The sequence below is a fragment of the Abramis brama genome, assembly GCF_963993115.1.
Source record: "Abramis brama genome assembly, chromosome: 23".
In the NCBI taxonomy this organism is placed as follows: Eukaryota; Metazoa; Chordata; class Actinopteri; order Cypriniformes; family Leuciscidae; genus Abramis; species Abramis brama.
Window position 1 is genome coordinate 23,687,421 of NC_139985.1, and position 26,527 is coordinate 23,713,947.

General features: G+C 37.0%; 2 protein-coding genes across 3 annotated transcripts; both read right to left on the reverse strand.

Annotated features, from left to right (window-relative positions):
* Positions 1 to 174: 174 nt before the first annotated feature.
* On the reverse strand, positions 175 to 11,174 carry thop1 (thimet oligopeptidase 1). The gene is made up of 13 exons (XM_084101361.1): positions 10,790 to 11,174; positions 9,632 to 9,838; positions 7,452 to 7,600; positions 7,040 to 7,147; positions 6,842 to 6,944; positions 6,077 to 6,237; positions 5,816 to 5,951; positions 4,177 to 4,543; positions 3,067 to 3,268; positions 2,792 to 2,978; positions 1,246 to 1,374; positions 623 to 759; positions 175 to 540 (listed from the first exon to the last, which is right to left on the reverse strand). Exons 1-13 carry the CDS (start codon positions 10,800 to 10,802, stop codon positions 379 to 381), a joined length of 2,061 nt encoding a protein of 686 aa, XP_083957487.1. The 5' UTR covers positions 10,803 to 11,174; the 3' UTR covers positions 175 to 378.
* A 2,181-nt stretch (positions 11,175 to 13,355) lies between these two features.
* tmem38a (transmembrane protein 38A) lies at positions 13,356 to 26,049 on the reverse strand. 2 transcript variants are annotated; one of them, XM_084101961.1, is made up of 6 exons: positions 25,780 to 26,049; positions 20,381 to 20,537; positions 19,449 to 19,633; positions 19,234 to 19,321; positions 18,845 to 18,962; positions 13,356 to 14,185 (listed from the first exon to the last, which is right to left on the reverse strand). In XM_084101961.1, the coding sequence occupies exons 1-6, from the start codon at positions 25,901 to 25,903 to the stop codon at positions 13,973 to 13,975; spliced, it is 885 nt and encodes a 294-aa protein (XP_083958087.1). In that variant the 5' UTR covers positions 25,904 to 26,049; the 3' UTR covers positions 13,356 to 13,972. The 2 variants fall into 2 exon arrangements, with proteins under 2 accessions (XP_083958087.1, XP_083958088.1); XM_084101962.1 differs by lacking the exon at positions 25,780 to 26,049 and adding an exon at positions 20,933 to 22,085 and having other exon boundaries at positions 13,505 to 14,185; positions 20,381 to 20,649.
* Positions 26,050 to 26,527: the final 478 nt, after the last annotated feature.

Below are 26,527 nucleotides of genomic sequence, written 5' to 3' on the forward strand. Positions count from 1 at the left end.
GTTTTTATTTCTTGTATTTATTTATTTCTTGGACCTGTTGTGAATCATGTAACTGGTATCTTGTGTGTGACATCAGCCAAATTATGTGTTATGAGTGCACTGAAGCAGTGCCTTGGCATTTTCCATAGGGGATTCATTAAGCTCCATAGAAAACAGTTAAAACGCAACAAGACATTCATTTGGAGATTTTTTTTTTTTTTTGTGTGAGACATATTTCAATACAACTTTCAATTTTAAAACTGCTTCAAACATCCATAGTGAAAGCTCTTTGCACAAGTGCAGGGTTGGGAGAAAGTGTGATTAGTGAATGAGCTTTTTGGGATTTGTTTAGGAGGTATCAGTCTGAGGCTTTAACGGCTTAGCCTAACTTTCAGGCAGTCAGCAGGCACAGGGCGTCCCGGACTCCAGATCAGCCGTGAGCCCTTTGCTCAGGAGGAATGCATCCTGCTTGGGTTCTCTTCCCAAGAACTTCTTCAGCATGTCAGCAGCATCCTCAGAGCCTCCAGGCTTCAGAACACACTTCCTATAGTCCAGACCCACCTGTTTAACAACAGAAAAATGAGCAGGCATACAAAAGGCATATTTATGCACAGGAGTCACAAGCACAGCAGTTTAAGCTAACCTTAGGGTCCATGATGCCTTCTTGTTTGAAACGGGCGTAGAACATGTCCATGGAAAAGACTTCACTCCACAGGTAACCGTAGTACTGAGCATCATATCCTCCAGCCAGGTGACCGAAGGTGGCAGGCATGTTTGTCCCTGTAAGAGCACGGGGGGGGTAATGAGGTAATAATAATAAACGCACTCAGTTTTAAAATTAGTTTAGAAATGTAATTCTGCTAATAGAGATGACATTTACAAATATTCATTATAAAATTTGTGCCAATTTTGCTATAGGTGAAATAAAATTAAACAACATTGTGAAAGTCTGAAAGTCATTGTATAAATGTTATAATTACATTGTATTAATTACTGTGCGTGGCATAAATATACAGTATAAGTAAATATCCCTTTGTATTACTAAGAACAAAAATACATTCTGGTTGATCACCCCTTTATGCCTGTCACACTCAAGAAGTAAAAAAAAAAAGTAAAAAAAATTACTCAAATTGTGTCATTATGAAACTAAAGTGCTTATCCTCATTCCAGGTGGTAATAATATGTACAATTAACTAGTAATTCCTCAGTGTGTTCATTTTGTGAAAAGATTTGTATTATATTACTGTGACCCAAATCTCATTTTACCTGGTGAAGCAGGAATTCCCAGAATGTCCAGGCAGAGTCTGGCATACTCCTCAGCCGCGTCGAGCCCATTCTTTGTGTGCAAAGCCTGGTCCACCTTAGCCAGAACAATCTGCCTCAAGTTAAACAACCCTGAAAAACAAGGAGGATATTTTAAATACTATTAATAGGATGCTATTAAAAGACAGACTTTTTAATAGATATTGAAATCTGTGAATATTGGATGACATTTTTCCACAGCAATCTCACCAGAAAGAAAAAAAAGCAAGGATTTGCTTAAATTGTGAAAAGTAAGTGTTACAAACCAAAACAGTGTCTGTGGTTGTAAGGGAGGGACTGAATAAAAAGATGTCAGCCAAAGAAGGAAAGTCATTTCAGTGTTAATACGTTGAAATAAACAGCTTACAAAGACAATATTCCTTTGGACTTATATTAAGAGTGTTTTCACACTTGAGTCCTTTTTAAAAAGAACCAAACTCAGACTCCTTTAAGTGGACCAAGAGGTGAACCAAGTGAAAAAGAAAAAGTTCTCTTTACGTTCACAGTCCCTGAAAGAGGACTCAGATCCATTTTGGTCCAATTAAGTAGGAATGTGGCCTCAAGACCTGTGTTTATACGGTAGCTTTTTGGATCTAGTCCAGTTCAGTGTTTGAAGGCTGACCCTATAGCCTTCAAAATTTGATCTCATTCACTTAAATTGTATGTGCCTCACTAACAAAGATATTTATTAAAAATGCACCCACTATTTTAATATTTAGGCTACAGCCTGAGCGTGTGCGCGCGTGAACGTATGTGTGTGAATGAGAGTGTGTGTGCAAGCATGTGTATGCGTTACTGTAACTTAAGTACACTACTTGACAGTTTTGTGCGCTTTTAGGATTTACTAATGATTATAAGTTCTAAATGCTCCTGTCGTCTGCTGTGTTCAGACTTGATGTTGGCTACATTCAATGTACTTTCTTGAGCAGATAAAATAAAAAAGGGAGTTCATGCATCTGACTGCTTGTATTAATTGATGAAAATGTAGCCATGTACAGTAATATTGAAAATTGAGGATGCAACGCATCATTATATCGAATGAGTGACATGATAATCGTAATCAAATTTAATCATGAGACCAGTGAAGATTCACACCCCTAATTTGTACGGAGGCATCTAATTCGAGAATGGAGAGATCAAGTAAGCCCGGACTGATTTGTCACAATGGACATTTTTAGAGAACAGTGCCGTTAGCTGAAAGTGAACCTGAACCGTAGTCAGACCGCCTCCTGAGATGGTCTCGGTTCGGTTCGGTTCACTTTTAAGGATTCTGAGATAGTTTGGAGTGTTCACATATGGGCAAAAAAAAAAAAAACACAAACCACGCTAAGACTCCTGAAAGAACCAAGTGTGAAAACACCTTAACAGAAATATTCAAAATAAGACTAGGAAAGTGTGTGACAAATTACAGTGCAATCTTTTGTTTCATGTTGACTTGTAGCTAGCAGGTGATCAGTTCAAGTTGTCGCCTGTGAAAATGACCACCACTGTTTGTTTTGTCAATGGTCACCTGTGTTAGCAAGTCTTGACTTGATAAGTTTGTCCAGAAGCTCCTCTGGAATGGGGTTTCCTGTTTTGTAGTGCTTGGACATGCGCTGCAGTGGCTCCTTCTCCCAGACCCAGTTCTCTAACATCTGAGACGGAGCTTCCACGAAATCCCTCTCAACGTGAGTCCCGCTGAACATTGCAAAGTCAGTCTGAACAAACAAAATTACATCCATATTTAATCTTCACACACTGCAAATTAGTTGCAACCTAAGTGACACTGAAATCCTTGATTCAGACCTGAGCACAAAGCTGGTGCATCACATGTCCAAACTCATGGAAATACGTTTCCACTTCGTCGTGCTGCAGCAGGGATGGAGCGTCAGCGGTGGGCTTGCTGAAATTAGCCACCATGGCAGCCACAGCCATTTGCCTGGTCCCGTCCGGGAGCAGACAGCCAGGCTGCAGACCAAAGCATGCAGCATGGCCGTACTTCCCCTCCCTACAGAGATAATGGAGAATTAGCGATTAATCTAGCTGAACTGCCACTGAAGCTCTGTGCGCAGGATATAAATGGGTTCTAAATCTCAGAAATCCTACACTGAAGCTGCCTGGCCACCCTCAGGATACAGGGGCCAGTTTCACCAAACCCTTCTTAAGAAATAACTTAAAGGGCACTTCACCGCTAGCAAAATGGGCTTTCAATAAAACTTGGCTGCCTATGCAGTAGAAGAGGAAGAAGAAAAAAAAACCTATTTTGAGTGATAAAAAAAAGAAAAGAAATTGCCATTACCGGACTAGAGGAAACATCTTCCCTAGTCAAGTAGGTAGGTAAGGTCAAAGAGGTAGGAACAGTTCAAATCCCATAATGCACTAGGCATGTTGCCGTCCAAGGCCACTCCGCCCAGTCTGCTATGGATACGTTTAACCAGAGACAAATATCACCTTTCTTTAGTACTAAGAAAACATTTTTTTTTTTATCAATATGTGGAGTTTGTGTTGGAGTCTGTGTTTCTTAGTGTTATCAGACATGTCATAAGTTGCATAAGTCATAAGTCCATGTCATAAGTTGCAGTGTCGTCGCTGTTGAGTGCAAAGTCAGTAGGCTAGACGAGGCGAGAGGCTCGGGAGCGTGCGTGCAGGTCACGTCACTGGATTTTGCGGTAAATCCGACCCGGCACCTTCACATAAAAATAAGAATACTTGCTTTCCGAGGTAATAGCAAAACCCACAAAGTGGATCATTTTAATGTGAGATTACAACCCCTTCACACACAGGCAATAAAAAAAGGATTCATTTTAGTAGAAAAGTTACATACAGCACCTTTAAGAAGAATTGTATTCTTAAGAATGAAAGATTTTCAGATCCCCACCAGCACAATTTCAGTAGAAACCAGGTATGAGTGCTTACCTGGGGAAAAGATCCAGATAAAACTGGCCCACCACCTGGCCGGAGGAGCGGTCTTTAACGCAGTACAGCGTCACATCATCATGCCAGACAGGTGCTCCCTCCACCTGCTTAAAGGTGAGATTAAGCAGCTCCTGATAGATGTCCAGAAGGCCCTTGGTAACCACCTCCATTGGGAAATACTCCTTTAGCTGGTTCTGATCCACTGCATACTGCGTCTCCTCCACCTGGGTCATGTAGTAGCGCGTGTCCCAGGCATGGAGTTCTCCAGTGAAGGGCAAATTTCTCTTCTGGCACTCCTGTTCCTTCAGCTTCAGAATAACAGCCCTCTCTTCCTCACCCAGGGGCTTCAGTTTACGGGCCAGATCCTCTAAAGTGTGCAGGGGAAATAGAACACGTTTAACGGAAGGGTTAAACACAATTGCACAACAATGTACTAAATTAACACTTTGCAATAAGGTTCCATTTGTTAAAATTAGTTAACTACAGACCTTATGCACCAGAGAAACAAGTGCGCAGCCATCTTTAGAATACTGTGTTTGAACTTCAGTTTTTGCGGCAGCTCTGTATATTTCTATTGCTTCACTGTTGAAGAGTAATTAGCTAGGGAAGTGGATTTACTTATTGTAGAGTTAACAAAAGTTATCATGCCCATTGTAATGTTTGAAGCAGATGTCATAACAAATGTCAGTAGACCGGGAAGATTTTAAAATGTAAGATTTTTTATATCATTTAATAGACCTGAGCGAACAGACTGACAATGAACAGTTGTTTATTTATTAATCTTTGTTAACTTTAGTTAAAGGGATAGTTCACCCAAAAATGAAAATTCTGTGATCATTTACTCTCCCTCAAGTTGTTCCAAACCTGTATGACTTTCTTTCTTCTGCTATACACAAAAGAAGATATTTTAAAGAAGGTTGGTAATTAAACAGTTGCTGGTCCCCATTGACTTCCATAGTATTTGTTTTTCCTACTATGGAAGTCAATGGGGTCCATCAGACATTTGGTTACTGACTTTCTTCAAAATATCTTCTTTTGTGTTCAGCAGAAGAAAGAAAGTCATACAGGTTTGGAACAACTTGAGGGAGAGTAAATGATCACAGAATTTTCATTTTTGGGTGAACTATCCCTTTTAATAAGAACTGCTATAAATTAATTGCTCATTGTTAGTTAGTGCATTAACCAACGTTAACTAATGGAACATTATTGTAAAGTGTTACCAAATACACTATTGTTCAAAAAAAGACATATTTTTTTCAATAAATTTAAATGAACTTTTTGTCTGTTTTTAATATATTTGAAAATGAAAAATGCATTCCTGTGATGGTAAAGTTGAATTTTCAAGTGTCACATGATCCTTCACTCTTTACATAGAAATATTGTACATACATTTTAACCATCCTTGCTAAATAAAAGTATTTCTTTGTTTTTTTTTTTTTTTTTTTTGTTTTTTTTTTTTTACAATTTATACTACAATAAATAAATACATCGATTTTCTCAAATGTTTGCTTTAACTCAGTATAACATCATTTTAAAAGAGTTTCAGCTCTTATCTCAGCTCTATTTTATATATATATTAGATTTATTTATTTATTTTTTAACATCTGGTACATTTCTATGTAAAGACAGCAGTCATTACCGAGGAAAGTTGCAACCTTCTTGGAGGCCTTGGCCATGTTCATCTCAAGCACAAAGTCAGCATGAGTGCTGAAGCCCAGCAGACTGCTCTTCTTGGAGCGCAACTCTACAAGCTCCTTCAGAATAGCAGAGTTCTCCTATCAGGGGAATCATTATAATAACATTATTAAAATGATACATTAGCATTAATTTATAGCATTACCTACAATGTTTTCAGGTAGCATTCTAATTATGGTTACAGTTGATTTCTGGGACGTCTGACCTCTTTGCAGCGCGAGTTGAAAGCCTCCTCTAACTTCTTCCGTGTCTCTGGGACAAAGCACTTCTTCATGGTGGGAAAATAATGAGGATACTTCAGAGTGAGCTTCAGTTTTCCAGACTCATCTTTCTCCAGAGAGTTAAGGAAATCCTCAGGGAGCCCACCTAAAAAATAAAACCATCTATGTAAATAAATGGTTCACAGATTCATTTGAGTCCCTGTGGATAATTTATTTTCTTTTTTTCTACTGTTTTGTAGAAACAGTAATGATGCACCTAATGCATCCTTAAAATACCTTCAATGTAGTTATTTATTTTAGTCGTCACCTAATTAGCATGTCAAATTCAGCTCGGTTCAATTTTGTCACATCGCCAACAGTCTCGGTCACTCCGGTCACTAGAAATCAATAGTCTTTCTGACATGGAAAATTACTTTGAATGCCCTTTACTAATGCTCAGATTCAGAGCAAACAAAGCAAAACTATTAATATCAAATAGACTAAAATTCAATAAAAAAATACTGAATACATTTCTCTAAGTGTTGGCATAGTAACTTTTAACATTTAACTAAATTAAAATGACTAGCTTTGAAGTTGCACATTGCAAATACAGTGTTTTGCATTTAGGGTAAACTATGTTATTAACAATTATTTACACCCAGAGTTGCATTACACTTTATTATAATATTAAAATGACCATAACTGCCTTATGGAGGCACTAAATCTGATCTTCATTGTCTCTCTGAAAGGAAAGTACTCTGCCCACCCACCAAGCTCCTCTCGAGAGTAATACAGGCAAGTCGTATCTTCATTCAGGTGTTTGTTGAAATCGATACACAGATTGCTCATTTTTTTCTTGATCTTTTTGATCTCCTGTTACAGGGAAGACAAAACTCAGTTACAGGCTAGAAGAGTGTGTTTGCGCTACTGTTACACAGCAAACTGAAAGTTAGATCTTAGTATCTGACCTCCTGTGTCTCTTTGGGAAGATGGAGGCCATTTCTCTTCCCAAGCTTTATGAGTCTCTCCATGTAACGCTTGGCCTCGAGTGTCAAACTCTCATCCGATAGCTTCTCCTGTTAAAATAAACAATAAGACAAGATAACAAAAATAACACTATCAAAATGTTTTAATAAAAACTAGGGGATGATGACATGTTTAGAGAAGGTGTTTTAAACTTACATCATCTTTACCTGTTTTTATATCATTCATGGCTAATAAAATTATGCACATGCTGGTGGAGCAACACACTAATATGTGACTTATTTGGTAAAGTCAGTTAACAGGTTTCCTCAGCTTTCTCAGAGCTCAGTTCAGTCCCTGAGAGATACTAGCGTTTAGTTCCTGAGAGAGATGTGCTAGCGCTCGGCCCCTGCTCACCTCTAGAGCCACGATTCTCTGATAAACATCCTCCCTCATACTCATCTCCACATCAAACTCTGACAGCTTCTTATCGGCTTCGGTGCTGGCCGTGCGGACGTCCTTACAGGGGGACACATGCTGAGGGAAATCCAGCATGTTCCGCTGGACTAAAAAAAAAAGAAAAGAAAAAAAAGTCAATTTAAATCATTTTGGACTATCGTCTCTATCTATTCCCGTGCTGCGCCATCATGAAAGCTTATTATTTGAATGCGTTAAGCCTTGCAGTTTAAAAACAAGTGATTTTTAATCGTTCAAGCGCAGGAAGCAGCGAAAGAGGACTCATTTCGGTATACGTGCGCTGTCTGACAGAACGCGTGGTTCTTGAACAGAGTTGTTTTTGGCACCTTTTTGGGCTTGAACAGTCAAATACACACTCGTATGTGTCAAAATGCCCGTCTTTGCAAGTATCCTATGGGCCTAATAAACCTGCTGCTGTCTGTCATTTAATTTCAATCAGACAATATGATTGCTCTTGACTGAATCTCTTGACTTAAATGTATATTTAAGTTACATAGTGAATACTATGCAGTGTTTTTGTACATTTGGTTACTTTATACAGTTATGTAGTATTTCTATATAGGCCTGTCTTATGCTTGAGGTTTTTCAGGTAGGTCTATTTCATTTGTATCTTTGTTCTAATGTAGTTGTTTGCCCTATTGCTTATAATTAGTTTCTTTGTTCATATTTTACTAAATTATCTCTGACTGTTTACTTGTCTTCAGTGATCTTTACAGTTTTTACTTATGTTAGTTAGGCTAGTATTAATTTTTTTGTGATACTGAAATTGACTATAAGATATATGAAATTTCAGTGGTATCAATAATTTGGATATAAAGACTATTTAAAGCAAAAATAACTAAATCGTGAGATAGATAGATATTTATCGTTATCGTGAAATTTTGGGCAAATCGCCAAATAACTAAATTTCTTCACCGATACCGATAGCTGATTTTCGAACCAACTAATGCTCAAACTATACAGACAACACTCATTTGGTACAGTTCTAGAATATTAGAAGTTATTTTTTTAATCATATATAATAAGGCTATTCATTTTTTTCATATATAATAATTACACAACTAAAAACTGAAATGTTTGTATACAACTCAGTTGCACATAAGGTAGTTTATATAAACGCTTGTATTCACAACAAATATATTCAAGCATATATATATATATATATATATATATATATATATATATATATATATATATATATATAATTACCAATAAGTAAGATCTTCTCTAGTGTTTTTATAGCTAACTAAATTGTGAACATTGGTTAACTTTCCTGAGGTAAATACAAGGTTAAGTGACATTTTTCATGTTATAACTTAAATTAAAGTGGAAGGAAAGCCATTTTTTGGAGAGAATTCGAAAGCGGAGACTTTGTTTCTTATCAGAAGTAACAAAGCACAAAGCTCTTTGCAATTATTGGATGGGAGGTGTGCTACAAATGTTTGGTGTAGGGAAAAAACACGGACCTGGCAACCCTGGTTTGAATTAGGGGTGATTCATAGTGAAAATAATTTTATCGACCGGTCCCGGTTATTGGCCGATACATCATACCCATTTTAGATTATATCCATAGTCTTCAAAATTCAACATTATATCTATGTATAAACAATGTGAAGAAAAAGGAAAGAAGAAGAAATGAAAGGAAAGGGGCCATTTATAATTTGTTTAAATGAAATTCAAATTCAGCTAATTCAACACCTTAACAATGGTAAACCGCAGCGGGAAGCGCACAGGCTGGTCAGCGTGGTCATTATGCAAAAAGTGCTGAATGGTGTATACCACTGAACACAGCTTTCTGCACACTCAGACTTTTTTTTCTATGGAGCTTACACATGTAGATAGATAGAAAAACCTGGTATATATTACTTTGTACATGTCACCTAAAAGTAATCTGAAACAAACAACAACCGAATAACCAAATAACAGAAGTGTTGTGTCAATAAATGTTTTATTTATTAGTGAAATATCAGTAAATGTTGTGTAAAATAAGAGTTACATCATATTTACATCATTACAACACATTTGCCTTACCCTTAAATTGTAATGGTCCCAGGCTTTATTTTCTTTAGGCAAAACAATATTTATTTTATAATAAAGGTAACATTTCAATTGATTTCTACCTGTGTACTCTACTTCCACATCAGCGAGGGCCTTCAGGGTGTTCTCATAGCTGACACTGGCCATGTCCAGGACGCCGACTGTGTCATACACCTTTTTGGTTTTGGCAATAAGTTCTTCAGTAAGCTGGTGGATCAGGTCAGGAGTGAGGTCCCAGCGCAAACGGTTGTCATCACAGACCCGATCCCCAGAGCCAAACACAACTTCACCTGAACAATGAAGATGACAATGCTTAGACTGAATAATACAAAAGTATGAGTGGTAACACTTTATTTTACAGTGTCCTTGCTACATGTGTTACATGTACTTACCATAGTAATAACAGTAAATGATGCATAATTACATGCAACTAACCCTCAAACAAATTCTAATCCTACCCTAACCCTATAGTAAGTACATGTAGCTGCTTAATATTACTCAGTACTTAAATATATAATTACACTGTAACAATAAAGCGTAACTGTACGAGTTATCACATTGAACTTAAATGTGGATCTAAAAAGGTGTTCTGTTAATAAATCACAATGTATTGTTCCTGAAACAACATATCCATCAACAAATCGTGAAAAAGGTCAATGATTTTAAGGTTAGGACTATGATTGTTCTATCACCTGGTAATGATACAGTGAATTTAGAAAAATCTTTATATAAGTAGATAAATTCCGATTTAGCGCTAAATAAACACTGATATATGCTCTTTACAGTAATTGTGAATAATATTGTTAAGGGTGTGTGATTTGCTATTACATCTTAAGAGCTTAAGGTTAACCAGCTAATCTTGCTCTACTTGAACATGACATATCTAATTAAATTGAGCCAGCATTAATATAAATAGAGTAACAGCGTCAGAAGAATATTGAGGATATGTTTTTGTAAAAGGAGAAATCATGGCGATAAATGAGTCTCCAGCAATATGAAATGTGGGCCCTGTCATTGTGGGACGAATGGCGTGTGTTTTCACTTGTCGGAACCGGATGGCGAGCGGCACCAGCTGACCGAACTTCACAGCTGACCCACCGAATACTAGCTCACTGCGCTAACGCGCTACAAACACCACGTCGGTTCTACTCAAGCTTAATTTAAACAGCAGACAGATATGTTCAGGTTCTTATAGTCTAGCGGTATATATGCGGTCTAGAAGATTAGCGTAGCTAACTTACCTGTAGGTGCCATTTTCCACTCAGTCAGAACACCGCGTGTATCAGCGACGATTCAAAGAACCTATAATAGCCGCTCAGTCACTCTTCCTGCTCCGGTCACATGACTCTCCGTGGATTGGTCGGAGACTTCTGCAACCTTGTAACAACCAGAGATCTATCAGGGCTGGGCGATATGGCCGAAATAAAATCCCCGATTTTTTCACAAAAATTCCGATTTACGATTTAAATCGATTTCCCCCCTATTTAAAATCAATCTGCAGATGACAAAGGAATGGTTCAAAACAAGTTCTAACTTTATTTTGTTTTGATTTTCCCTTCTGGGATTTGATCTGGATTTCTCCCTTGGGGTTTAAAGTGCAATCAGAAACAACAAGCCAAAAAAGCCAAGATGGCAGGCCCTTCCTTTGTAAACAGTGAAAATGTTACATAACATAAAATGGGTGGATTGGGATTGGGATTGGGATTGGGATTGGGATTGGGATTGGGGTTGGGGTTGTACACAAAAATAAAAAAATATGCTGTAAACATACAGAGCAGAGGTTAAAAATAACATCATATAATGCATTTTTTATAATAACAACGTTATAATATTTTAAAGATATAGATAAAAATAGAATAAATATGTAATATAGTTATCATATTTAGCAAAATACTCCTCTCTATAGCAAATTATTTAAGTCCAACTAACGTGCTATGGTCATTAATTGGTTTTCCTGAGGTAAATGGTCATTACCTGACATATTCTCCAGCTGTTTTATGGACCTCTTTCCGCGGTTGGGTAAATTGAACTGTATCTTTCAAATTACCTATTGATCATTCGTGTTTATTTACTAGTAGTAAAGAGAGATGTAGCCTAGCATACAATTCTACTATCAAAACTAATGTCCTGCTCAACTGATATGAAATATTAAATAGCCTATTTAAAAAACAATTCATACTTAATCAATTCTCTTACCATGTTCTAATCTAACCCCAGGGTTGTTGTTTTTTTTTTTTTTTAGGCTATGCCTAGCAGATTTCAAAGATTTTTTTTATTTTATTTAGGCTAAATGAAGATCAAACTGAATGAAAACTGAATAGGAAAATTTTTACTATGCCATCATGATTTATTTTTGCTACTTTTCAAATGCATTTTATTAAACAATGTTAAATAAAAACATTTTGTTGAAAATAATTGTATTTTCTTTTAATTAAAGAATTACTCAACAGATCATCAAAATAGTCATTAACCACAGCCCTAATCTAAAACTAGAAAATTCATGAAAACGTTGCAGACTTCCATAAAAGCCTTGATAGGAACAGAGTAGCTACACAAATACCTAGATGTTCATAGGGTCTAAAGACAATGCATCATATTGAAACATCTCTGTGAGCTTTGAAATTATATTGTGAAAAGCTCTAAAAATAAACATGATTTGACCTGACACTGACTATAATCTCTGCGGTTCTGTGGCCATCTGCTGGCGAGTTCAGGGAATTTAACAGCCTGTCAGATCAGATGTCAGGACAATGGGCATACTCTGTTAAAACCATAGATGGATCACATTATTTTACAGGTTTTGTATGTGAGACTTTTGTATTGTATGTTATGTAACAACAGCAAGCAAGGTCAGTGTGACCTTGACTGATGCATAGAGTTTAACAGCATGTAGTCTTGAAGAGGACAAAATTGTAGATAAACACTGGACCTCCTTCTGTGTTTACAGACTTTTTTTTTTCTTAATTACATAACACGCAGAAAGAATTGTAACTTACAGTTGTTGCTATGATGCCACCTGTAATCTACCTAATGTGCAGTAAAGACATTCCTGAAAACAATTATTTCCAAATGCCCTGAATCAACAACATAACATGAATGTCATACTGAATATTTTCACAATTGGGGATTCATACAATCCAGTAGGCCTAAGCAGTCCTTGAAATCATAAGATTTATTATTATGTCAATATGATTAATAGCCTTGAATCCTCATGGCAAGAATTCATTTTATGTATTATATATTTGAGGGATTTATAAAAAAAGACATTGTCAACTTAATTTCTGTTTGAATTGAAATATATATATATATATATATATTATATTTATATTTAGTGCATGGTAAGTCTATTCATTTATAAAAAATTAAGAACTATGACAATAAAAGTAATTATTACTGGTGCATAGCTTCAAATTTGCGAACAAATGGTTCATTTTTTCAACTGTAATTTTAGGCGTTTTTTATTTTTCTTTATTTTTTTTAGTGATTTTCCATCTACACACCTTAGATTATTAACACTTTTTCTATTATTAGTTAATACTATTAATAGTCTATTCACTTTTTCTTAAATAGTTCTGTTGTGGTAATGAGTAAAAAAATACTCTCTCATGAAAGTGATGGTTCTCTTGATTATAGATAGGTTGACATAATTAACCTATAATTAAAAAACAGTTTGAGGATATGGAGAAAAACTATTCAACAAATGTCATGAAAATCATTAAAATAATTTCATTATTAAAATAAACTTGACAAAGTAGTAAAAATGCTTCATTATGTGTGATTTGTGAAAAACTATTTAAATTCTGAAATGATCAACAAAAAGATGCTCATTTTATTTGTCTGCATCCTCAAACCTGCATTCTCATAAGGCAGTGATTTGACCAGGATTTAAGTCATGCGAACCCAAACATTTTCCAAATGCAGCAGCAGAAACAATTGGAAGAATTTGAAACAACTTGTGCTTTTGGCTGAAAAATATTTTATTTTAATTTATTTCTTGAAAATATATATTTTTTCAGTGCCACTAGATGTAAAAAGCAGCAGTGTGCTGTGGAAATGGGGTCAACCAGCGGTGAACTACGAGTCTCATCAAGTTATTTGGACAGACCCTTCAGTGAAGCCTGAACTCAAACTCTCATCTCACTGCCTTTCATTCATTCATCTGTTATTGACATACTGCACATTATCAGATGCATGGGGTAAATGGGGCTTCAATGATGGAAAACATTACGAAAATAAATAAAGACACAGATGTTGGCAAAGAGGGGGAAGCTATATACAGAGTCCCTATGTGGCATGTCTGTCATTTAAAAGCACCATTAAAAGAGAAACTTGCATTGGTTTAATATCAAATTCCCTCCTTTCTCAAGCAGAGCTGGGCAGCTCTGTCATATCACAGGTTGGGTTGATGATTTTGTGTTGTAGCTTTACTCGGCTTTCTTCGACTTCCTCTTCCGGGTTCCTTCACTCAGTTCCTCCTTGGTTTTGGCGGGGGACAGGGGCGCAGCAGCGGCTGGTGCGGGGTGGTGGTGATCATGGGCATCTTCAATACCAAGGGGGGAGCCGAATAGCAAGTGGCACACCCAGGACTCAATGAGGGCGAACGGAGATCCGTGAGAGTGTCGGGCCGTCATAAACACCTGTGTAATTAATAAAACAATAGGAAATGTTCTTGAGTAATGACATTAGAAATGTCTCAGTTTTGTTCCGCTGACTTCAATTCATACGCATGCGAAGACAGGAAATGCAAGCTAATGCGAAATTTGCTGCATTCAAAAGTTCAAGTTTGGAAGAGAAGAATTTTAATACATAGGGTTGGAGGTTGGCACAACATTTTTGTATACATGATGTTTATAAATAAAAAAAAGCATACACCAAAGGCTTAATGGAAATGTTGTCATTATTTGCTCATGATTATGTCATTTTGAGCTTGTATATGATGGGTGAGGAAGAAATTACATGTAAATGAAGTTAATTTGCTGAAAATATTCTCCTCAGCCTCAGTCTAATGTGCCTCTTTAGGGGATTTGGCTCAGGGTTGTTTTATTTAATATTACTGTTTTATTATTATTGGATTTTACTTTCATTTTGCTTTAATTATATAAATAATAATAATAAAAAAAAAAAATAATATATATATATATATATATATATATATATATATATATATATAGGTAGCCAGCGCAATCGGGCCAATTGCGGCTGAGTGTCAGCTCACTCGGCCGTGTTCTTGCAGCGGCACTAAAAGTGAGCCAGCTCTGGCCCAGTAATGGTTGCCAGATTTGGCTAAGCTTTGGATATGATTTTGGGGGAGATATGGCCATACAGACCCGGACCAGTTTAGGTTGAGTGCTTTTACAATGTGGTAAATTGTATGTAGCAGTGACCCTTAAACGTAATATCCTTTCCCTGACAATGTTATGTTATTTATTAATGTATTTTTTTATTTTAATTCCCATTAATATTTTTATATTTTTTTCCCCCACATTATTTTTTTTCTTAACTAACTAAATTGCTTAGTCTGTAGCCAGAATATGACATGCTTTTTTTTCACCACAGAAGCATTCTATTAATCGACAGTAATGATCACTATTACAATATCAGGAGCGACAATCAACAATAATGAGTTTGTGATGATATTGCAGCTTCACCCTCGAATGAGCTGTTTTATTTATTTATTTGCATTACGCATTTTTTGTGTGTGTGTGTGTACATACATGTACATGAACAGCATTAAATAGTCTGTGTAAATAAGCATAAATGCCATGTCAGATGCTACTTCTGTTCCAACTTTGCAGTGTAAAGATGGCTTTTGCTGATGTTGAAAGAAAAAACTGGATCAGTAACAGTCTATAGTATTGCGATTGATCTCTACAGCCAAAACAATCTTTTTTGCATTTTTATCATTTCCAATTATCACTGTAAAGCTGCTTTGAAACAATCTGACTTGACTTTCCTTGATCTTTTTTTTTTAGCAGTGCGAAGAAATGCAAGTACTGACAGTGCATCAGATGGAGTGTTTGAAAAGGTCATCAAAAGATGGGTGTAGCTCGCTTCGGATGGAAATGGGGGAGAAAAGAGTGGGCCCAAAAGCAAACAAATTCTAAGGTACGTTCCAAAGGTGCACATATTTTAGAAGCTGTACTGAGCAAACAAAACTTATTTTAATTCTGTATAGGATTAAGTGCAAGTATATTTTTTTAATTTAGCAAACAATACTCAGACCAGTACCAGCTAATAGTACCATTTTTTGCTGGCGTGATTGTGGCCCAGTGTCGGCTCAGTTTCAGTACCCAGTCACGGACCAGGGCTGGGTTTCCCGAAACCTTCTTAACGCTACGTCGTTCTTAAGTTACACCTTAAGCTGTACCTTATCGTTAATACGTGTTTCCCGAAACGTTCTTAGTTAAGTATACCTTCTGTAAGTCACACTTTCGGAAGGTTGGTCTGGACCACTCTTAGCTTTACCTTATCACTGCTGCAGGTCTATATGAATATAATTCTGAAGTTTTAATACACCCAGACAGTGTTCAGTTAGGCTAATTCAAGTGTTTTCATGCAAAGAATAAAATTGTCATTACACTGATTGTTGTTAGAATTTTAATTATATTATTATAATACAATTTAATAAATTTATTTTAATTAAAGAGCGTTTTTAAAGGCCAGTGAAAGCATAGGCTACTGTCAGTTAAGTCCTATTCGGACGCTAATATTGTTTCTCATGGGCTCGTACGGTATTTTAAACATTTACAGGGGTAAGTCGGTGATTTTAGTGCCGTCCGAATCCATAATATCAGTGTTTTTTCTCACCCAACCCGCGTAAAAATACCTGGCCAAATTAGTACCTGTTTTTTGACAAACAGGTCGTGTGGTAATTTAATTGACGTCTGAATCCAAATCTCTGAGTTTACAAGACTCAAAATTCACTGTTTAAATCCTTTTTGATCACTGCCGAGCACCGTACGTAAGATGTACACTTTTATTATTGAAATGCTGGAAAGTATTTACAAGAACAATATTTCATCGCAGCTCCACCTCAGCGAACAAAAATGTGAAAGAGAAGAAAGCACGTAAAAATTTGAAATGGTTATCATGGCAGAAATATATGATACAATTTTAAAATATGTAGGCTATTATAGGCTGTTATAGTTTGGATTATTTTTATATTATCCCATGAGTCCTAATAAATGCAATTTCAACTATTTCTAAAGTGCTTCTTTTATAAAGAACACCGCTTTCTCACATAATGCAGTGAAACAACCCCTGCACGAGAGAATAATTGATTCACGAGCCATCGATATCAACCAATTCAGCACCATCGCCACGGACAGCACCCGGTAACGTCGCACGTAAGAAGGTATATCTTAAGCAGCTTCCTAAGGTATGGTTCGGGGAACACGCCTAGCAATGGTATACCTTTAGTTAAGTTATACCTTAAGAGTCTTCGTAGAGACAACGTTATCGGGAAACTCAGCCCAGTACCGGCTTAGTGTGCCATTTTTGCAGACGTGATTGTGGCCCAATGCCGGCAGTGTCGGCTCAGTTTTAGTACCCAGACTCTGGCACCGAGGAAGTGTGCAATTCTTGTCGGCCTGATTGTGGCCCAATGCTTGCAGTTTTGGTCAGTGTATTTGGGACAGTTCTGGGGCGTCATTCATCCTGCATCTATCCCGAGTCTGGCAAACGCAACCGGGCCGAGTTATTACTTCCGGCCTGCCGGATATGGGCTACCTGGGATATATATATAGAGGACTCAATACTAAGGATTTTTTTCTACTGGGCCAGTGGCCCCACCACAAAAAAAGTACTAAAGTAAATAAAATATTATTATATTATTATATATATATTATTATTATTTATTTATTTGACTTATTATTTATTTGGTTTTTGACTCATAACCTTACTAAATAAGGTGACACCAAGAACTACTAGCCTAACTTATTTATTTCAAATATTCTTAAAGATAAGTAAACAGTCAGAATAAAAATAAGAACAAATAAATACAAAAGAACAAACAATAAAAAATGAAAATAAAAAGTGAATAAAAAGTGAAATAAAAAGTGCTTTTCAAGTTTTTCAAGATGGTTTAATAATAGTTTTCAGGTACAGAAATTGCATAGTAATCAAATCAAATCAAAGTAATCAAATGTAAAATAACACTGCATAGTCTGTATAAGTTAAATATTGATTAATCCTTAAGTTACAAAAGCTATTCAGTCAAGAACAGTGAGTAATTTTTTGTTGTTTGAAAAACACAGGCAGCAGCAGGAATATTAGGCTGCTGTCACTTTAAAACCTAATTAAACATACTGTTTTTTCATTCCACTGTGCTACTTTTCCATTGTTTATCACCTAAACACACGCTAGACGGACGTCTTTAACCGTTGTGCTTGTGTCTTGTATCTTTTGCAGTGTCTAGGCATGACATTGCATTTTAAAAACGCAGAGCTTTTTTTTAGAATTAAATTAAAAGAATTTAGACTTTTTGCAAAGCAGAGTTCACTTCATAATATAACAGTATGATATATAAAAAAGCGATAATGACAGATTAAACTGCTGAACAAGACATCTGTATTTGCCTTGACAATCTATTGGCATTCGGTGAATAAAGGAATTTAGATTCAAATTCAGAAAGTAGTGTAGCTTAGGATAGTTGTTCAGAGAACTAAAAAAGCGTTGCTTTTCTTTATTCCTTTTTTAGAAGATGGATTTCAATAGCATACTCATATATACTGTATCTATTTAACCATATTGAATGAGCTGTGCCAAAGTCCCTTTCAAGGAAAGGCTGTTCACTCAGCGGCCATATTTGCAATGCCTCCGGGCAGCTATTTCAGGCATCCAAGACCAATTCTAGGTCTATTTGAATGGTGGAATCCTGAAATCTCAAAAACTGCTTGCTGAACACCCAATTAAATAACATATTTTAAATCAGCAGCAAAATCTGACATGAACTGTCCAACAGATGTTGTTTATTAAGCTCAAATTGAATTAAAAAAAAAAAAATTTTCAGGCTAGACCAGCTAATGCGCATGTGCAGTTCTTAGCGTGAGTCTCCGGCTTCTATCGGAACCTGAGTTTCTAACGGCACAGCAGCTGCAGTGACGCAATGACTTCACCAATCAGTGATTGGTTCTTTTATTTAGAAGGCGGGATGCATTCCGCCATATTGCATGTTGCAGTTCCTCCCATTCATAAGTAATAGGAGTGCACCGTCTTTATATATCAGTCTTTGGCTGTGCAGGTATTGACAATGTTCTGTCTCATTGACTGAATTTCTCTAAAAGAGGCTGAATTACCTTGGATGTGGCCATGAAGAGTGTGAAGAGGCAGATGAGCATGCTCTTTGACACAGGGAGCAAGTTAGCCTCCTGAAGTGTGAACAGAATGGCTCCATAAAGACTGGCCTTGGTAGGGCTGAAAAATACAAGAATCACATTCTACACTTTTATATCATTCATTAATTTAAAACATAAACAGCTCTTTCTCATAATTTCATTGACTTGGAATGATGGATTAAAAAGGCATGAGTCACTACTTTTTGGTGTTTAAAATAATAATAATAATAATTTAAACAGATATGCTCACTATAACATGTCAGTAGAAAGAGATGACTTTACAAACATTCAATTTTTTTGTAAAGTTTTATATACCACCAAAGGTTTTCACTAGTGAACAGACCACTCACAATGACATGTTGAGAACTTCATTGGTCTCTGGCTTCCAGACTCCTCGCAACAGCTGCTCGAAATTGGACATGAGAGCGACCCCTGACCCTGTGAGTATTAACAGAAACAATCAGCAGAGCGGCACAGATCTCCCAAGCAAGAGTTTTTAACGGGTCTTATGGAAGTGTTACATGACCCCCAAAAATAAATCCCTCTGGAGATATAAGATACTTACCCTTGACATAACCAGTAATGACCATGATCAGCCAGCCATGGTGATACGCATGGTGAGCGTGATGGACTCCAGCAGCGATTTTACGAGTCCGGACCACTTCTTTCAAGGCCACTAGCACGAGTTTCACAGGCAGAAACGCCACGCATTTGTAGAACAGGTTAAGAGGGCAGAAGAAAATCAAGTACCTGAAAAAAAAGAGAGAAAAAACACATTCTGATAAATAGATACGCAACAACCCTGTTGTTTACAGTTTCTCATGTTGGCAAGAGGATTTCATAAAGGTAGTGAACTAGGTAGTGAATAGGGTTGGGCGGTATGATGGTATAAACCTTGCCATGGAAGAAATGTGTTAGCTGGTCAATGTTTTGCTATATATTTTGATATATTCATGCAGCTATTAGTCTGCAGAACTGCTTTACGTTATTTGCACATGTAATCAATGAAGAAACATGGAGTAAATGTGGAAATACAGAGCGGGACAAGTTAAGAGTTAATTAAGAGTTAGTTAAGAGTTAAGAGTTAATATCAAATCAGATATTTCATTGGGTTATCAAAAATGGTAAAAAAAATAACCATAACTATCATTAATTATTATTTTTGCTGGAAATATATATTTTTAAATATAATTTTAGTCTTAATTGTAACTTCTTTTTTATTACTTTTTTTTGTTACATTTCCAGCGAAATTAACTATTTTGTGATATATTACACTACTACAATTCAAAAATATGCATACTGTGATGTAATATTCTGAAAGATAACTTATTACAATGAGTTTTGACATTGTAATTAAGTTATTATCATGTTATAAACTGGTTAAGGATGCAAAAGCACAATTTTCATTTTACATCAAGGTCTGTCTTAAAGTTCTTGAAATGATCTTCGAGGTAACTTCAAAGTGGACATGCACTGAACAATTTCAAAGATCCTCACCACACAGCTGAGGCCAGGAGGATGTGACTGTTGTTATGGAAATAGTCGATGGGAGACACACCAAGCATGATGTCTGCTAGTATGTAGCTCCCAAAACAGTAGAGCATTGCACAGAGCCATGAGGCCACTGGGCTTCTACGGGACACTTCCACAGCACCTGATCAACACAGACCATTACATATGACAATAACACTTTCACTTTTCAACACTTAACATAACAACACTTACAAAAAAGTCTAAAACTCCATAAACTTTAAAAAAGTTAAATTCTGTTCTTCCAACACAAAAGAGAAATTTCAAGATAATATTCCCTTGCAGTGAACTGGATTCATGGATCAGTTGAGCCAAAAAACTGCATTAACTGATTCATAAAAATAAAAAAAAAGACTTCTCTCATGTACTTTTATGATATTTTTTAGGGTACTTTGTTCTTATTAGAGCCTGAAAGTCTCAGACCCTGTTCACTGTACTGTAATTGCACGGAAAAGTTCACCATACTCCAAAAAAGGTTTTAGAACAACATGAGGGTTATAAAGAGTAAATAAAGAGAACATTTTTATTTTGGGGTGAACTAATCACTTAACTACTTTATACAAAAAGTCAATACATTTTGGATAACATGGATCAGGTTTTGAATAAACTTGTGAAGTTCATACACAGACACACCAAAGAGTTTCAGAAATCCATCAACATACTTCCAAATTCTTAAATTGCTTCATTCAAATCGTGTATAGTAGCTAACGTACATTAACAAAATGCGGTTTTGATAAGAAATGAGAAAAATGCAAAATAGTAGTGTTTCAGTGGTCTCCGTCAGGGATATCTGGACCCGTTCGGACACTAACCATTCATCTCAGCTGCTAATCATTTAGTTCGTCACCACTGTGTATTTCCTGTGTATTTCCTGTGTATTGTAAGTTCCTCCTTGTTCACGCTTCAGTTGTCAGTTGTTATTTGTGTTAGTGCACACTGTTACGCCTGCTGCCTTAGTTTAATAAAACCTTGTTTATGTTTTATAATCCTGTCGTCCATCTTCATCTTCTTCTTCATCTTGTCAGAACAAAATGGATGATGCAGCCAAATTCGCTGCGATCACTCGTGAGAGCCTGGATCTTTTGAGTTTTACTGAAAACTTCTGTCGTCTTGCCATCACCAGCCCCTTCAACGACGAGACCCTGAAGTCTTTGTTCTGGATTGGGGCTAACTATCACCATCAGGGACGCCATCAACTCACCGGACCCAGAGCCCATTTCACCACCTGCGACCACGGAGGAATAGTGTGAGCCCCCTCACTAACGGAGAGCTACCGCCCGCCACGACGCATCAGCCAGAGCGCGAGGATAAGTGGACAGCGTTGACCCTCGGCCCGGAAGAGGAGCCCCCCAGTGAGTCTGACCAGGGGCGTGAACCTGCGACATCTGTGTTCTAGGGTATAATGGCGGAAATAGAGACTGAGGACAGGCTGATGGACTTATCGTCTTATGGACTTATCAAGGTATCGTCTCCCACCCCATCCCGTTTCATGTTCCTCATCACTCTTCCTAGACAGCACTATGAATTGTTTGGACAGTAATTTTTTTTTTTTCAGAACATTCATCGCTGTTTCTTGACATCACAATGGACTCTTTGAACTCTGATTGTCTGTTTGTTCAGAACCTTCATCGCTGTTTCTAGACAACACAAGGACTTTATATTACCTTCAAGCTCGTCTAGTCTCCATCTGCCTCCGTCACTGCCCTTCTCAGGCAATCCTCCAGCCCAACCTCTGCTGGGGGTTTGTAGCCCTTCGCTATATTCTGGAATGCCATGCTGTATGTCGAGCCTCAGGTCGAGCAACCACCATCAATGCCTGAGCGAGTGGATCTTGTGACTCCGCCTCCGGCCTGTGATCAGCTCGCTCCGTCGACCTGTCGGCTTCGCCTTGGCTCCTCCCACCTTTGGCTCCACCAGACACCCTCAGCCTTTCAACTTCACTGGGTTCCCTCGTTCCACCGGCTCCCCCTCAGTCAGTCGTCACTCCACCTCCGCCACAGACTTGCGGATCTTCCGCTATGCTCCTTTCCTCCACCCCTGCGGCTGCAGCGGGCTCCTCCTTACCTTCAGGTAAGCCTCGGTCCTACATCACACCGGCATCATCTCAGTCCTCAGGCACTCTGGCTTCACCTCAGACGCTCGTCGCCGCGGCATCGCCTAGGCCTCCTGTGCCAGTGATGGAGCAGGCTCTCTGTCTGCACCCTGGGATCCATCGGCTCCGCCTCCGTCGGTCGTCCCTCAGTTGAGGTCAGCTTCTACTCTACCTTGGCTCCTCCCTCCCTCGACTCCGCTGTGGGCTGTCGTCTGTGGGCTCTAGGTCTATTCCTTTGGACGTCTACAATAATCACCGCCGGGGTCTCGTCTTTGTCCGGATATCAACATCCCTTCACCATCTCCTGTCTCCTTCCTTGCGTCATCGCCTTGGCCACTTCCAAAACCCCTCCATCCCTCCCTCACTTCTTCTATTATGGAACAAGGTCGTGCCTACTGGGAGGGGGGTTCTGTCAGGGATATCTGGACCCGTTCATTAGTAGTTTCACTTTCATGGACTTTTAGTTTGTATTCATCAGTCACATGTGTTCTTTGTCTTTGTTTCCTGCCACTCATCTGTTTCCATAGACACTAACCATTCATCTCAGCTGCTTATCATTTAGCTCGATTTAAAAGGTAGTTAAATTCCAATTCCTCCTTGCTCTTCAGTTATCAGTTGTTATTTGTGTTAGTGCACAATGTTATGCCTGCTGCCTTCTAGTTTAATAAAACCTTGTTTATGTTTTACAATCCTGTCATCCATCTTCTTCTTCATCTTGTAACAGTCTCAAGACTTTGGGAGCCCATTGTACTTTATTCAATGTAAAACAAAATTTTGTGAAATTTATGGTAACATATTTGCAACTGTGGTTGCCAAAATTTAACCATAAAAAATACAGTCGCAACATTTTAAGTTTTTCAGCTATAACTTTATTAAAAAAATATATAAAATTTGTTTTTAATATTTTAATATACTGACAACCACCTTAAAACAGGTGATAAAGAGAACCACATAATAAATAAAATTTCATCACAAGTAGCTTTTCTTAAAGGGATAGTTCACCCAAAAATGAAAATTCTTTCTTCTTTCAAACGAATACAATCAGACTTATATTAAAAACTGTCCAAGCTTTATAATGGTTGACACGATTAACACGATGGTTATAATTTTAGTCAATAAAGGTTTAAATATGGATATTTTTCTTACACTAACGCATCGCTTCACTTCAGAAGGCCTTTATTAACCCCCTGAGATGTGTGGAGCACTTTTATCATGGATGGATGCACTTCAAAACAGAAACGGGCATTCACTGCCATTATAAAGAGCCAGGACATTTTTTTATATAACTCCAATTGTATTCGTCTGAAAGAAGAATGTCACATACACCTGCTTGAGGGTGAGTAAATCATGGGGTAATTTTCATTTTTGGGTGAACTATACCTTTAAGCTGAGTTAAATCATTATATACAGAAGGTGCACAGTGACACTAAAATAATGAAATAAATGTTAATTTAACAACATAAGATGTAACACAATACCCTTTGTACATAACTGGTAAGAAAAAAACTAAGAAGAAATGTATTTATTTCAATGAAAAAACAATGAGTGTGAGCTTTTCTAAGAATGTCAATTTCAATGTCAATTTATGTAAAGTTTTTTGCTGAAAATTATAAGATGATTTGTCCTTTTTCACATCCAAAAACTAATTTAACTGTAAATTACACTATGAAAATTACTCAATGGGGCCCATCAACTGTTTGGTTACCGACATTTTAGAACAACTTGAGGGTGAGTAAATAGATGACAGAATTTTCATTTTTTTGTGAACTATCCCTTTAATTAATTAACAGGAAGTTCTCTTATTTTATACAGTGAAAATCTGTAATAGATTCAAATACCATTGAATTTGTACAGTCTTTTACCATTCAAATGACAACAATTGTTTTACAGTGTATACCATCAAAAACATTACTCTCTAAAGCAGTGTAGGGTTTACCACATGATTTGTGGCACCACTAAGACATGTTGTATATCAAGATCTTGGGGTCCACACCACCCCTCTGAAATCTCTAGGGATGAACACATCTCACAGAACAGGTGTAGCTTGGGTAGTTACACACCCAACAGGCATTTTGAATGAAAAATGATCCTCTCAAATGTGGCCTAAAAATAAACAGAAGCCTAAAGCTTTTTGTTCGTCTCAAACTGCAGACCTGTTTCACACCACGACATCCAGCATGCACAAACAGCTGACAGGATGAGCTTCAGCTAGCAACTGGCTAATGTTTGGACAAAGTGGTGGATATATACTGTATATATGCATATACAGTATATCAAATTCTTCACCGTCTATGGTGCTTTATCACAAGTTTGTGAATTGTATGTAAATGGTATGAGAGTATTAAATTCTATAACTGTGCCTTGGTATATCTGAAAATATGATACCATTTTAAGTGATGGCAAGCTGTGGTGATCAACTATTACTCTGTTTTCATCAGACAACTCATTAAATTAAAGCATGGAAAAATAAATCTCACCTAAAACTATTACTACTGGTGTATTACTACTGTGTGACTGTGTGAATTGCACTAGTCAGAATGTCACCCCAAAATTAATAACAGTTGAGCACATTTGCCCCAATTCACATAAAAAAAGATCTCATTCTCATTACCATAATGCAAAAAAAAAAAAAAAAAAAAACAGGCTTAACCTATATAGGCTAATGGTAGGCTATTACTTGTTCAATTTTTTATTTTTTTTTATTTTTTAAGTCCAGGTAGAGAATCATCATTGAGAATAATAGGAATTACAAAGTCGTAGTAAAACGTAAAATCCTGACAAACATGAATTTGCTTAACAAATTTACTGGGCTTCGTTTTGTCCTCTCCTCTGCTGATGTCTATTTAGGGCGCTTCTATTTATTGCAGTGAGACTCGCAGTGGAATGCGCACAGACTCTATCGTGTTTCGAGGAGGCTCTTCGAGAGTGGGACAACTCTTCACCATAGAGAAAATACTGATTAAGACGTAGAGACATGGATAAAATATTGAATAGCCTACGGACGAACAGGACTGTTCTGCATTCTATTGCAAAAACAATGTCAGAGTTACAATGAACCCTGAGACAAATTACATAACACTTGTTGAAAACAATAATTAGCCTATGAATTGAGAATGAACTGTTTCATATTAAAGCTGTTAATTATTATTAGCCCATGCTATTTATCTAAATTATGTAAATGCCTAAATATAAAACAAATCGTCATTTTAATTGAAACAGAATAAAGCTCTACAGCAAGATTCTGCTGTTATCTCTAAACAACAATTCCACTTACCTGGTTCATATTTGAGGTAGAGAATTGACACGATATAATAAGCGAGATCAAAAACTGGAAACATCGCCATTTTCGAGAAATACTGGGCAATTTCGCCCAGATTAAGGACATCTAGCACATCCATGATGTTCGACTCTACCGCATGAACAGATCTTCAAGAGACTCGCCGTGTGCACGAGTGAAAGGGTTCACTCACATGCAGATGCCTATTAATACACAGCAAGCTCAGGCGCACTACTGAGGTGAAATCAACACACACGGACACTGCTCGCGCGGAGGAAGAGGTACTGCCACTTACTGGATGACCGCGACATGCGCGCGCCGAATCGATTATCAAGTCATTTCGAAAAAATAAAATAATAAATAAATAAATAAAAGTCATTGTTTCATATTTTCATGGTCATGACCCTGCTTTTTTTTTTTTTATATAAATACTTGAAGAAAAGAAAAGGGGGGAAAAAAACATTAACAACAATTATCATCATTGTCATAACATAATACAACAATACTCCAGAGTCCTTCAGTCTCTCAGTCCAGATTAAAGTCCTTAAACACAGCCACTGTTCTTATAGCTTTTACGTTTTAAGAGAACTCAAAAGATTCAAAATACATTTTCATTTCAGGTTAAATCTTTAAAAAAAGAGGACTGCATTTAGAAAATTTACATTTGTGAATGTGATATTTAGCTAACAGAAAATAAGGTTTATAAGATAAATTTCACTTTTCTTTTCACATTAGTGAAAACCAA